This window comes from Coffea eugenioides, chromosome 6 (assembly GCF_003713205.1).
Source record: "Coffea eugenioides isolate CCC68of chromosome 6, Ceug_1.0, whole genome shotgun sequence".
Taxonomy (NCBI): Eukaryota; Viridiplantae; Streptophyta; class Magnoliopsida; order Gentianales; family Rubiaceae; genus Coffea; species Coffea eugenioides.
The window spans coordinates 42,962,269-42,975,207 of record NC_040040.1 but is presented as its reverse complement, the minus strand read 5'-3'; the positions used below and the strand labels follow the sequence as shown (position 1 = coordinate 42,975,207).

General features: G+C 35.4%; 1 protein-coding gene across 1 annotated transcript; it reads left to right on the top strand.

The window, feature by feature from the left end:
• Positions 1–3,711: 3,711 nt before the first annotated feature.
• LOC113775251 lies at positions 3,712–10,839 on the top strand. The gene is made up of 10 exons (XM_027320042.1): positions 3,712–3,891; positions 4,270–4,483; positions 4,567–4,724; positions 4,825–4,970; positions 7,565–7,627; positions 7,764–7,856; positions 8,460–8,621; positions 9,201–9,292; positions 9,895–10,058; positions 10,149–10,839. The coding sequence occupies exons 1-10, from the start codon at positions 3,786–3,788 to the stop codon at positions 10,496–10,498; spliced, it is 1,548 nt and encodes a 515-aa protein (XP_027175843.1). The 5' UTR covers positions 3,712–3,785; the 3' UTR covers positions 10,499–10,839.
• Positions 10,840–12,939: the final 2,100 nt, after the last annotated feature.

The window sequence follows — 12,939 nt, the reverse complement described above, 5'->3', positions numbered from 1 at the left end:
GACTAGATAGCCATACCATAGAAGCTCCGGTGCAGCAGCTCTCTAGTTGCATTGAACCCTCGAAGTGAATACCTCTCCTCGATCCATAAAAAAAAAGGGAATCCCGGGCGATTCGAGCGAGTAGGCCCTGGCGGAGCCCGCAGCCTTTCATTAAGCCGCCCTCAACATCTGAGATACCGAATCAAAGTGATCGCCTCTGCAGGTCTATCATCCGCTTCCCTGGCTGCATGCCTTATCTCTCTCTTGCTCTCCATTCAACTACCAGACAAGCAAGGAAGGAAATTCATTACTTCCCTTCTTCTCCCTATGGTTGAGCCAGCCAGCCTAACTTCGGTATGAAAAAAGGAGTTCCGCCAATGTGTTTTGATTTATTCCTCATGACTTTCCTTTTACCCCCACGAGGAAGACTGGAGCTGGCACTCATACTCAATGTTTTAAAAATCGGACCGTTCATTGAACCGGTGAAGTGAAAGGGTCGAGGTTCAACCGATCGAACCGGTTCAACCTCGGTTCAATGAATTTTTTAAAAAATTATTTATATAAATATATATATGTACAAAATAAGACATGTAATGGATTAATTTAATACTTTATATGATGAAAGGTTTACTATTTTTTAATAACTTGGATTTTTTAAAAATAAATTTTTTAAATTATAAGTTAAAACAAATAAATTTCATCTCAATTTCAATTATATCTAAATCCAACCCAAAAATATCACAATATTTTGAAATTATACAAAATTCACGTCTATGAGAATTTAGATATTGTGAATTTAAATTTTAATTTACGTTTTAGAGATTGCAATTTAAAAAAGGAAGTTTGGAGTTCGAAGGAAGTCAAGAAAATCGAAAATAGAAATGTAAACTTGATAAGAAACAAAAAATGTGATAAAAGTGAGTGGTTGTAGCATTAAATAATTTGGGTTAAAAAAATAATTCTTTTTGAACTTTTTTCAATTTAATGGATAAAAACAAAATTAAAAGATGGAAGAAAATATCAATAAATTAAAAATAAAGAGGTTTGATTAAAAAGGGAGTGACAAAAAAAAAGAGGATAGAGAGAGAGAGAGAGTTGAAAATTAAAAAGAAAGAGCCATGAGAGGATAAGATTTTGTAAGAAAAATGGAAAAAAGAAATATGAGTGTTTGTTTTATATAAAAAAGTTATCAAAAAAAACTAATATGATATGATGGTGCCACGGTTAATACATTGGTCTTCTATTACAAAGGGCTTGAGTTCGAATCTTGATAGCTGCATTTTGCACAAAAAAAAAAAAAAGAGGAAGGTTGAAAACCGGTTCAATAGCGGTTCGACCGCGATTTTTACGGTTCGACCGGTTCTTGACCGGTTTTCTGACAAAGTCAACTATGACATTGAACCGGACCGGTGCCATGGCCGGTTCGCGGTTCAACCGGTCGAACCGGCCGGTCCGGTCCGGTTTTCAAAACATTGCTCATACTAACACGGATTTCTTCCTACCTTGATAAGAACCGCAAGGGCAATTATCAATTTTTCGCGAGGGCACTAATTCCTTCACCAATTTTTCGCTTATATTGTTAGGGCATTTATGTCTTTTCACTGACCTCCGTTTCCTTTAACTATTTCCGTCGAAAATGCACTTTCTTTCAAACCATAGGGTACCGATAGGTATGATTTGAAATCACAAGGGGTTTTTATGTGTAATAGATATACCACAGGGGCTTTTATGTTTTTAACCCTATATATAATTATGAGTTTAGGCCAAACCTGATTTGATCCCGAACTCATATAACAGTGTGAGTTGAGCTAGACTCTTTTTAATATGAGCTCGAAACTCGAAAGTTCAAAACTCAAAAATTCATATAACTTGTGAGTTAAATTTGGACTTGCTAAACCATACTCAAAAAACCCGATTGACACTGCTACTATCTAAATGAAATGTATCATATAATAAAAAATAACAATCCAAGTTTTTAAATATTTTTCTTCACCAGACAGTTGTTAATTTAAAAAATTATTTATGTAACAAAGTGTAAGATGAATAAGTGTAATAGAAGTCGTCAAGCAGAGAAGTAGTGGAGGAACCTAAACGTACTGCCGTTGTCTGAAAATGCACACTAAACCATTAGGGAAGTAGCTAGGACGGGACACATAACGTGCATGCAACTTTGCAAGGGGCACTCTATAGTAGGCAACCCTGCCAAGAAAAGAGGCAATTTAGAATCATCCTGGAATTTAATTAGCACTTGCAGAGACTTCTCCCTTAAGGAATTCCGAGTTCTCACCATCACAAGCCGCCCATCTAACAAAGGCTTTGATTTTCTTTTGGTCTAATTGGTTCTCTTGGTTTTTGTTCCTGATCTTCCAACCCAAAATCACATCCAAGCCATGTTTTATGGCCCAGATTCGGTAAACTCAGGTAAAGAACCCCTTCAAAATGAAGAAAATGATGGGAGGTTTCCTCAATTTAATGAGGAGAAGGATATGAAAAATTCGAAGAGGTTAATAATGCCCACGACCAAATTCGTATAAGGGAGCTTTAAAAACTATACTTCTTAAATAAGGGATTTGAATTGAAATTAATGAACAATAACTAAGATAAGGTGGCAGTTTAGGAACGAAGAATGTAATTGGATAAGAGGTTATTTGAAATATTTATTTGAAATAATTACTGTAGTACTTTTTGTGATGTGATGTATGTGAGATAAAAAGGTGATTGGAAACTGTGTGTATGATGCAAGCAAAACAAAATTTGAAATTTTTATTTGAAATTCTTGCAATCCAAACACACCCAATCATAGCGGTTAAATAGTAAAGAACAAGGCATGAAAAATATACGTATAATCTATTTAGCAGTTCAAGTGTGTAAAATGTCACTCACAGTCACACCCAAGTTCATAGACGCAAAGTCTAATTTGCCTATTTTAAGTTTGAAAAAATGATCGATTTCGTCTCTAAACTTTTTCGCTGGTGTCGATTTAGTTCTTAATTTTTATTTTTGGCCAATTTGATATTGAACTTATTTTTTTAGTTCTAATTAAGGATCTCCGTGTGGCACCACTATCTAAAATTGACATGATTCCTAATTGACTAACTAAACAGGGCTATTAGAGGAGTATCACTCCTAGGATTGTAATAAAACAATAAAATCGTGTAAAAATTTATCAGATAAAACTTATAAATTATGTAAAAGATTGCCAGATAAAATTTTTTTTAAAGTTTAATCTTGTAATTTTTTACATGATTTACTTGATTTATTACAATTTTGTAAGTGACATTTTCAAAATACTCCTGTTTAGTTGGTCAATTAGGGACTAGATCTGTTCCAGGTGGTGTTGTCGCCACAGATGTTCTTAATTGTGACAGCAAAATAAATTCATGTATCAAATTATCTAGAAATAAAAGTTAACGGCTCAATCGACACCAACGAAAAAATGTTTAAGAACGAAATTGGCTGTTTTCCCTTTAAGAAGTGTCACAATCCCCAGAGTGTTTAGTGGGGGCAACGTGTAATCAGCCAGAATTCTAACCCCAAAAAGCGAGTTCAACATTTGTCTTTCATCGTTTCTTTACGCGGTTCACACCCCGAAATGCCACTACTGCCCCGGTCCAAACTTGCCGCCTTTACATCTGCAATTGTACCCATATAAACAATCAAAATTTCCCTTTAATTTCTAGTATTCTTATTTATTTTTTCTATTTTTCCTTCTATTCTTCTCCTCCACGCCAAGCCCGCCCATTTTCCCTCTCTCTGTCCCCCCTCAGGCAAATACAGAGAGAAGAGAGAGAGAGCGATTCTTTAAAATGGGCCTCTCTTCTGCTTCTTCCACTCTTCTTCCCATGGCGTTTTTCTCCCTGTCTCTCCTCTTCTCCCTCTTCTCACTCGCCCCCCAAGTTATGGCTCTCAAAGGTACTCTTCCCTCCTCCATTTTTACCTCTTATCATTCAAAAACTGTGCCCTTTTTGCTATAATTTTAATAATTAACTGCAATCAAACTTAATCACTAGGGTTTTACTTACTTAATTACTTAATTTCATTCATTGAGCTTACTATTGTTTAATTTCTTCAGCTAGGGTTCACTTGAATAAATGTATGCATTTCTTGTTTGTCGGGAGTGTTCCTTAATACCAAAGCTTCGTGCTTTATTTACAAAGTTCCATTAACTGTTTTTGTTGTCAGGGTGGCAATTTCATTAATATTTTAGGGTTTGTGGATTATACTAGGAATTTTTGTCCTGGTTGGGTTTTTTGTGCGGATTTTATGGTTATTTTGGTCATACTTTTGCAGGCATTGATGTGGAAAATCCAGCTGTAGATGTTGCTCCTAGGTTGCCTGTGGTGAGTGGGTTATCTAAAGATGCAGCATTGTGCGAAAGGGTTCAAGTGGCTGGTATATCTAGATTGAAGCTTGGGAAGTATTCGAGTGCATATCGAGTGACCGTGACGCCTTCCGTGGTAATCCCGGAAAGATTGCACAATAAGATCCAAATTTGCTTTCAAAAGTGAGTCGAATTCTGAAATTTTGGCATGGTCTTTTTATTTTTATTTTGTTTTTGGGTTTTGGTTTCTAAACTGGAATTTGCAGGAATTCGTCGCTGGGACTGTGTCAGTGTGAAAAGGATGACTGGAAAAGTGTGACAAAGGGAATATTGGTCTCAGTTGCATCACCTTATGAGGATCGATACATTGATGTAAAATTTGTTGGCGATCTTTCTGGTTCTGTCACAGTTACAGTAGAAGAAGGTAAATGAAGGCTTTCATCTCTTTCCCTTTTTTAACCTTTAAAGTGATTGGATTTGTGGGATTCTTCTTCACTCCTGTTCTTGTTCTGGTTGTGCTACAGAATTTCAAGGATGGCGGTTGATTTTTCTGGCTTTGGGTATCATGTTATTGTTGTTGGCACCCATTGTAAGCAGTTGGGTTCCATTTTACTATAGCAGTTCAATGGCAATTGGAATATGCCTTGTCATTATAATCCTTCTGTTTCAGGTAATATACTTAGTTTTGGTGTGATACTTAAATGAGTACAAGCTTGATTCTTCATTTGCAGATTTCACCACCATTTTATGAAATACTTATAGGTAGCAATTATTCAATCATATTCTTTTGTATTAATTAGAGTGAGTATTTTGGTAAGCCTCTGAAGTCAATGTATTTGTTTCAACCAATTTGACTGGCCGATATATGGCTCAAGATATACTTGGTATTGCTTCCTATTTTGCTTAATATTTATGTTGCTAAGACTTCAACAGTTTTTTCTTGATAAAGATGGCTTAGGTAACTGAAATTGGGATGAAAGGAGTTTAATGAGTTTATAAGGTGATGTTAAACAAGAGTTGGAAGCTTTTGAGGCAGTGGGACCACTGTATTAGATAGCTGCAAACTTTGTCTGCCATATAGGTCTTGTTTTAAGTTTTTAGCATTTCTCTCACTGGAATGGGTGGTGGAAGGGATGGTTTGAAGTGTGCCACCCACCTCCCCCCCACCCCCACCCCCACCCCCAGTAATATTTGCATTGCTAGAATATGCCTGGAACTTTTTTGGAGAAAAGAAGGATTTGAGATTTTCGCACTGCACTTTAAATGACTTTATTTATTTATTTATTATTATTATTATTATTATTATTATTATTGTTGTTGTTGTTGTTGTTGTTGTTGTTTTTCTGGCAAACCCTGTATACGGAAGACAACGCCACCCATAAAATTTTAGTAATAATTTTTTTTTTTTTGAAAAAGAGGGGGCATCCATAACAGTTAAGTAACAATGAACGAATATAACTACTTTACAAATAAGAGTTAACTCCAAAGGAAGGAAAACCAGGATTATCCAGTTAAATTTCCCCTCTAACTGAATATGGTAGTTGTGCAAAGTAATGGAAGAATTAGAACATTTAACATTTGCATGTAAATCAACTGGCTTATTAGTTCTTGAAAACAATGGGAAACATCAACATAAGACTGATGATGTCTGAAAAGGTCATTAATGTTCTGACACTCCATGGAGATGCAATATGACTTGCATTTTAGATGCATTAAGGCAAATTATCCTGTAGTTTGCACAAAGCTCATCTGATAATTAAGCTATTTTTTTTTTGTGCGGTTATCGCGAGTCCGACATATTGGAATCATATAAGGGCTACCTGATGCAGCAATGAGCTTCTGATGTGCTGCTGCATTTGTGTGCTATCATTTTATGGCTTACTGCATGTTTTTGGCAATGGAACTTATGGTATAACTGTAGTTTTAATTGAAAGACGAGGAAGAAATGTTTATTGGAGCTTGAAAATTTTTCAGGAAGCCCTTAGACATCTCAGCTACAGGCTAAACTGCATCAGTAATCCCAACAGAAGATTGAAATATGCATGAAATTTTTTAACACAAATCTCTTCCTGTAGGAAGGGATATACCTTAGTCTTCTAGATCTTTTCTTTCCTAGACTAGGATTTACAGTTGCCATAAATACTATAAATTTCAGATACTTATTTCTAAATTGTGAAAAAGACACCAATTTTATTCATCCAAATCGATAAAGATCCTAAGATTACCCATTAGGAAATTAACTCCTTTTATAGATTCAGATTCCTGCAAAAGCAAAAAACACTGGAAAAATAGGTAAGAGAAAAAAGGGAAAAAGGAATGAAATGCCTTCACAAATCAAAATATAGCAAAGAATAAAAAGAACAAAGAACCATAAATATGAGTTGATAAAAAGCACTTAGATGGACTCTTCAATGAGTTATTGTACTATCAATGAATAGGATGTTTATCCCTCCAAAAATGTTACACATAAAAGCTTCAGCTTTCATCACATCTTTGTCCCACCTATAATGAACTTAGTTCCTTGATCAATTCGTCCGGACCATGGCCAAGATCCTGTTTTGGTATTTTTATCAATTTTAGCCATTAAATGCGGGTATTTGTCCAGTTCAACCACCCTGATCCTAAAAGTTTGATCTTTAGGTACTTCTGTCATTTTAGCTGTAAACATGTATGGAACTATGGAAGTAGTTTATTAGCATTTAATTTTTCTTTGTCTTTTAGGCATCATTATTGCATAATAAATATAGAATTTTGATGCAACACAACTTGCATTTGTATGCAGCTGTCATATTTGTTTAAATGCAAAATGTAGCTGGGACTCGTCCTGTAGTTAAAGAATTCTTTACTATTGTTCTTATGGGGTGGCTCAGTGGAATAGCATCTTGGTTGCATTCCTGAGAGCTATTACTCTATTTGGATAATCTCTGATCATGATGATCTTAATCTGCACTCAAGGATTGAGGTAGCAAATGTAGTATTTTTTACAACATAACATCGTTCTTGCAACTTTTGGATCTGCTTTTGATCACATGCATCCTTTTTCATATGGTGATATTCTTATTGGAAGATATGAATGAGAACATTCTTTAAAAAAATTGTGCTAAAATTCATGGTTTCTATATGTTGACATTTGAAGCTAGAATAATTGTTTCTATCTTATAGAACATTTATTTTTTCTGTCTGTTTTGCTTTGTCATCTTTCTGAGTTTTATTTGATTGACAATAAATGTTTCTCATTGTTTTTGCTTCACATGATTGATACAGGGAATGAAGTTATTACCAACGGCCAGGAAAAACATCTTTTACCTAACCATATATGGTTCAGTGGTTAGTTCTTGGAAAAGCCTTCTTTGCTTATACTGGGGCAGTCTTCTTTTTTTTGACAGTGCAGTTTGGTGAAATCTTATGTACAAGCAGATTTGCTGATCAACTAACTTTCAATGCCTTTCTTGTAAACGTTTAGCTTGGAGCAGGATCATTTTTGTTGCGACACTTCTCTATGTTGGTCAATTCAATCCTAATCAATTTTGGTCTCAGTGAAGAGATGTACAATCCTGTAAGTGCTTTCTCAGCTTCCAGTCTGTAGAATAAGAACATCATGGATATTGCCTTTAGTTCTCTTGATATACAATGACAAGACTTAAATGCGCAGATTGTCATTCAATGTTTTTCATTGGTTTGTTCTACAAGTTTCTCATCTTTTGTAGATGTACAATTATATCTTGTAGGAGACTCAACAAGACACCTTCCTAGCATACCTTCATTTTCTGGTTATAGCTTGAACTAGGGAATCAATTTAGAGAAAAACACAATCTAGGGCAATTCAAATTTGGCTAATCCTTGTTGTCCTTTGCTTTTATTCACTGATCTGTACTTCTCTCGTCCTAAGGAATTTGCGCCCTGAATTTCTTATGTCATAGTGGTTTTGCGGCCTTTCAGGTCACTAGGAATTCCAACTCCTTAGCCTGTCTTCTGTTGTTGCCATTACCCGGAAAGCCCCTTCCCCTATGGATATCATGCTTGGAATTGAAAAGTCCATAGACTATTGTACTGTGTATTATCAACTACTGGCTACAAGTCCATTCCTGGTTTTAAAGTTTTATAATGGTTATTTCTTGTCCTCATCTATGTTTTTTGTTTTCATTTTATTTTCTGTCAGGTCTCTGTTTTCCTGCTAGTTGGAATTACCCTTGCTGGAGCTGCTCTAGGATATTGGCTTGTTCGGAAGTTCGTCATTGCGGAAGACGGCAGTGTTGATGTTGGCATCGCTCAATTTGTGAAATGGGCAATACGAATAGTTGCAGTCACTTTTATTTTCCAGGTCTTTCTTTGTAACTATGGTGATTCTTATATTGTTTCTATGCTGATTGGTTTGTCGATACTTTTATTCAAAATGATGTGAAGCTGCTGGTGTTCTTTGGTCATTATATTTTCCTGGGACCGGAATGCTCCTAATGATTGGCTGTACTAGTGTCACATAGATTGTCAATCAATTATCACCATCCTTCCATATATTGGTCACCTTCACCAATCTTGAATTTGCTTTCCGGCATGTATAACATAGGACTCTTCAAACTTCAATAGTTTATTATCAATTTCCTATCCTTGAAAGGATTCAGCATGGAGAAAGCTGTTGTAGTTGACTGTTTAGAAAGTGGGGTTTTGTAGTTCACTGATTAAGTTTCTCATTATCAGCTAATAATATTTGGGTGCTTTGGTTTCTTGCCCATATAATTTAGTTTCTCAAATAAAATATGATTTTCCCATCTCATCCTGCATTTTAGTGACTTGTTTACCTTGTACATGTTTGAAGTGTTGTGCTTGTAGACTTGGATATTGTAGATTACTCAAATTGTCGTCTAAAATGATTCTGGGTACTAAAAATCTTTCTTGCTTGCAGAGCACTCTTGATATTCTTTTGGCTGCAGCAGTGCTAATTTCTTGTCTGGTGATGTGCTTTGGATTTACATCGATGAGGTGGAATGACCTTGAGTAAGCTCATATATCTTTGTCTGTTCATCTTCCTTTGCATAGTATTGTAAACCATTGTGTTGCCCCATTTTAAAAAAAAATTGGGACATCCTTCACCTAATTTTTTGAACCATGGGTTATACAACCCTTAATAGTTCAGAGTCATGTTGTGAAATATTCAGAAGTGGTGTCAAAGTTTATAGGCGAGTGTTGAAGTAGTAGTGTACTGTATTTGGGTTGGTTATTTGGTGCCTGCTCTTGATTATAGCTATTTTAGAATAAGAAGTGTAAATGGGTGGAGGGTCAGAGAGGTAGGTGAGAGGAGTACTTCCCTTGCTGGGGAACCAAGAATGGAAGATCTTGTCTGATGGTTGCTCTAGGATTTCTGCTTCTCTTTCTCGTTTCCAAGAGTAAATCCATCACTGACCCCACAAACCACCGCCACCCCAAAAAAATTTTTTTTTTTTCTTCCTTGGTTTCCTCTCCTTGGACTTGTTGAAGAACAGGATTCTTAGTTTATAGAATTTGTTTCCTGATTTTGGTGATTTTCCAGTATCCTTTCTACTTATCATTTGTACATGGAGATAGAAAATTGATTTTCTTTTTCCTGTTATTTTGTGCAGGGATCTGCCATTTTCTCTAGATGGGAGCCTTTGGGCATGGAGATCTGGACAAGCAAATGTTAAACATAAACATGCTGAATTTTACAGCAGGCCAGGGAAGAAGAATCATCATAGTACTCTTTGGAATAGCCCAAAAGGTTCATTTCCAGGCTCTCCTGTTAAAGGTATATTTACTCTTCACCTTCCTACCGGTAGAAATAATAAGACTGTCTTTATTGGTGATTTCTGTTTTCATGAATACAATTTGTTTGCAGGCTTGCAATCACCACTTCAACGGGTTACAAGAACCCAGCAGGGTTATTATTCACCATCTGCCCGCAGAGGGACAAGAAATTGGCAGGATCACTATTCTACCTTTCACGAAACACCTAACAGAAAGAAATATACAAAGCAAGAGTGGGAGGATTTCACTCAAGAATCTACTCGTCAAGGTCTGGCCGAGTTGGCATCTTCTCCAGAATTCACTGATTGGATCATCAAAAATGCCGATAGGATACAACTTCGCTCGGATCATAGCTCAGATGAAACAGTAGGAAGTGGATCAGATTCCACAGATGAGCAGGCTGTGGAAAGCTGCAATGGTATTCGTTTGTTCAAGTGGTAACACAGGATAATGGTTGCGATGCCTTGTCCATGATTTTGGTTTGTGACATAGGTTATTCTTATTTGTTAGGCTAGCTAGTTGTAAACCCCAATCCCATAACCCTAACTCCCCAACCAGAGGGAAAAGAAAGAAGGCATTTGTTAATCCTACAGACTCGGTAGGTTTTGTAATTCTACTCCTTGTGTATATCTGTAAATTTTGTTTAGTATCTAGGCTTCGAAACCCTTGAGGTTAATGTTCATCATCATCATCATAAAAAAAAAGGGTTTCTTCCTTTAACAATTCTGTAAAATTGAAACATTGAGGGCATACGATGCATGTTATTATGTGGGTTTGGATCAACTACTTGACATGTCTATTAGTCGATTTAGGACTAATAGATCAGTTCTATGTAGATATATAAAGACTTGTTTATTCACATGTTAAGTAGGGTTTATTTGGCATGTTAAATGTAGATATATTGAGTCGCTTAAACCCATCCACTAGCAAGTGGATTTAGGTATGCAATAAACTTTGAATATATTTAAATGGGTGTGTAATTAAACTCATTTAATTAGTGGTTAGTGGGTTGATTTGACATATTCATTTATATTCAAATAAAAATAATCATACATTTAAACTCAATTTTTAGTGGATGTTAATTAGATAAATTTGAATTTTTTACTAATTTAATAACACAAGAGTGTCATCATTTTTTGTCGAATATGTGGAAAAAAAGTAGAATTTCAAGTGAGTCATAAATGGATAATTGGATATATTTATATCTATTTCTTAAATGATATAAATGGTTTGACTCATTTTGATCAATTTATTAAATGGATTAACTCAATTATATTCATTAACCAATTATGACTCATTCAAACCCGTTCGAATCATCTATTTTGACACCTCTAGTTAAATGGAATCAAGTGAGACCCTTATATGTTCACGTGGAACTCTTTTATTGATTTTGGAGCAAATACTAGGCCTACCAAGTAATTGCTCTAGACCAATAAATTTGCCCTATAATTACAACTGTGATTGCATAGAACAATTTATGATGGGAGGTGAATAAATTTGAAATTGGTAGTTGCCATTAAGTTTTGGGCATTTTAGTAACAAAATTAGTTGTGTTTTTGCTTGTTTTAGTGCCAACATCAATTCTATTTTCGCTCATAGTTGGTGTGTTAATGTTTACATTGTACAATGCATTTGCCATTAGTAATTGCAGAGGCTTAGATCCTAAATATATTCTGCTTGCTAACTCTACTAAATCGATAACAAATGGTATACTTACAATACCATCCTTCATAATCTGATGCTACATATTCCTGCAAAAGGTCAAGATTACAAATGCTTGAACTTTTTCCTTGGTTAATAATTTATCACTTAAGATATAGCTTATATTTTAGCACTTAACTTTAGTAATTTCACACCACGAGAAAAAAAAAATTAGTGATTTATGTTTTTATTCACTGACTTGGTAGAGCGTGTATAAAGAGGATTGTAATACACAGGCAAAGAAAAAAGAGGTGCAATTACCATCAACTTTGAGGGCAGTACTGTAAGCTAATCTTTAATTAAAGGTTAATTGTTTTTAGCAACCATGATAGAGCTTATTAATAAATCTTACTATTCTACCAAATTCTGTATATTATTTTGGAAATCTAAAAAAAAGGAACATAAATACACTAAATTTTATGCTATCTTTTTTTATTTCTATAATTTCAAGGGTTAATTACAATAACCCCCCTCCCCCAATCCCATGCTATTGACAAATTTCCAATCTAAGTACACTTGGGTTAGTTGAAATGCAGGTTAGTTGGTAAGACGTTTCACCTGAAATCGACATGTCACGGGTTTGAGTCATTAAGGAGGGTAAGTGGAAAACTACTATTTATCCTTTCTCTCTCTCTTTGGTTTTTTTTTTTTTTTTTTTTTCAATTTTTAAAGAAGCGCACTTGGGTTGGGCATCACAATTTGTGGCTAATCAAGCAATGTGCACCTCATATGATTATGCAAAATAACCAAATTAATCCCATTTTCAATTGCCCCTCTATACCACTAACATTTTGCAAATCTGATTCCAAATTGGCAATGGTGTTTTTTTTTTTGGCACTTCGCCAAGTCCATGCCTCGCCAAAGTTGTTTTTAACATTTCATTTTCCCTCTCTAATTCAGCATTCTCAGACATTAGCGGTATGTTTTCCGATGTAGGCAATTTTTGCAAACTCTTTGCCCCTGCTCTTATATCTGGAAGTCAATCAATTTCGGTGCACATGACTGGATCAGCTATAAATTGGGCTACCCGACCCAACTACAACTGATTGGGAATTTTTGGATAGCATAGAGAGTGGTCTCGTGCAATTGAATCTTCAGGGTGGCAAGGTCTTTTTTTTTTGCCAAACGATAGAAACTTTCATTACTTCATCAAAGGATTACAAGTCTGGAGCAAAGGCTCC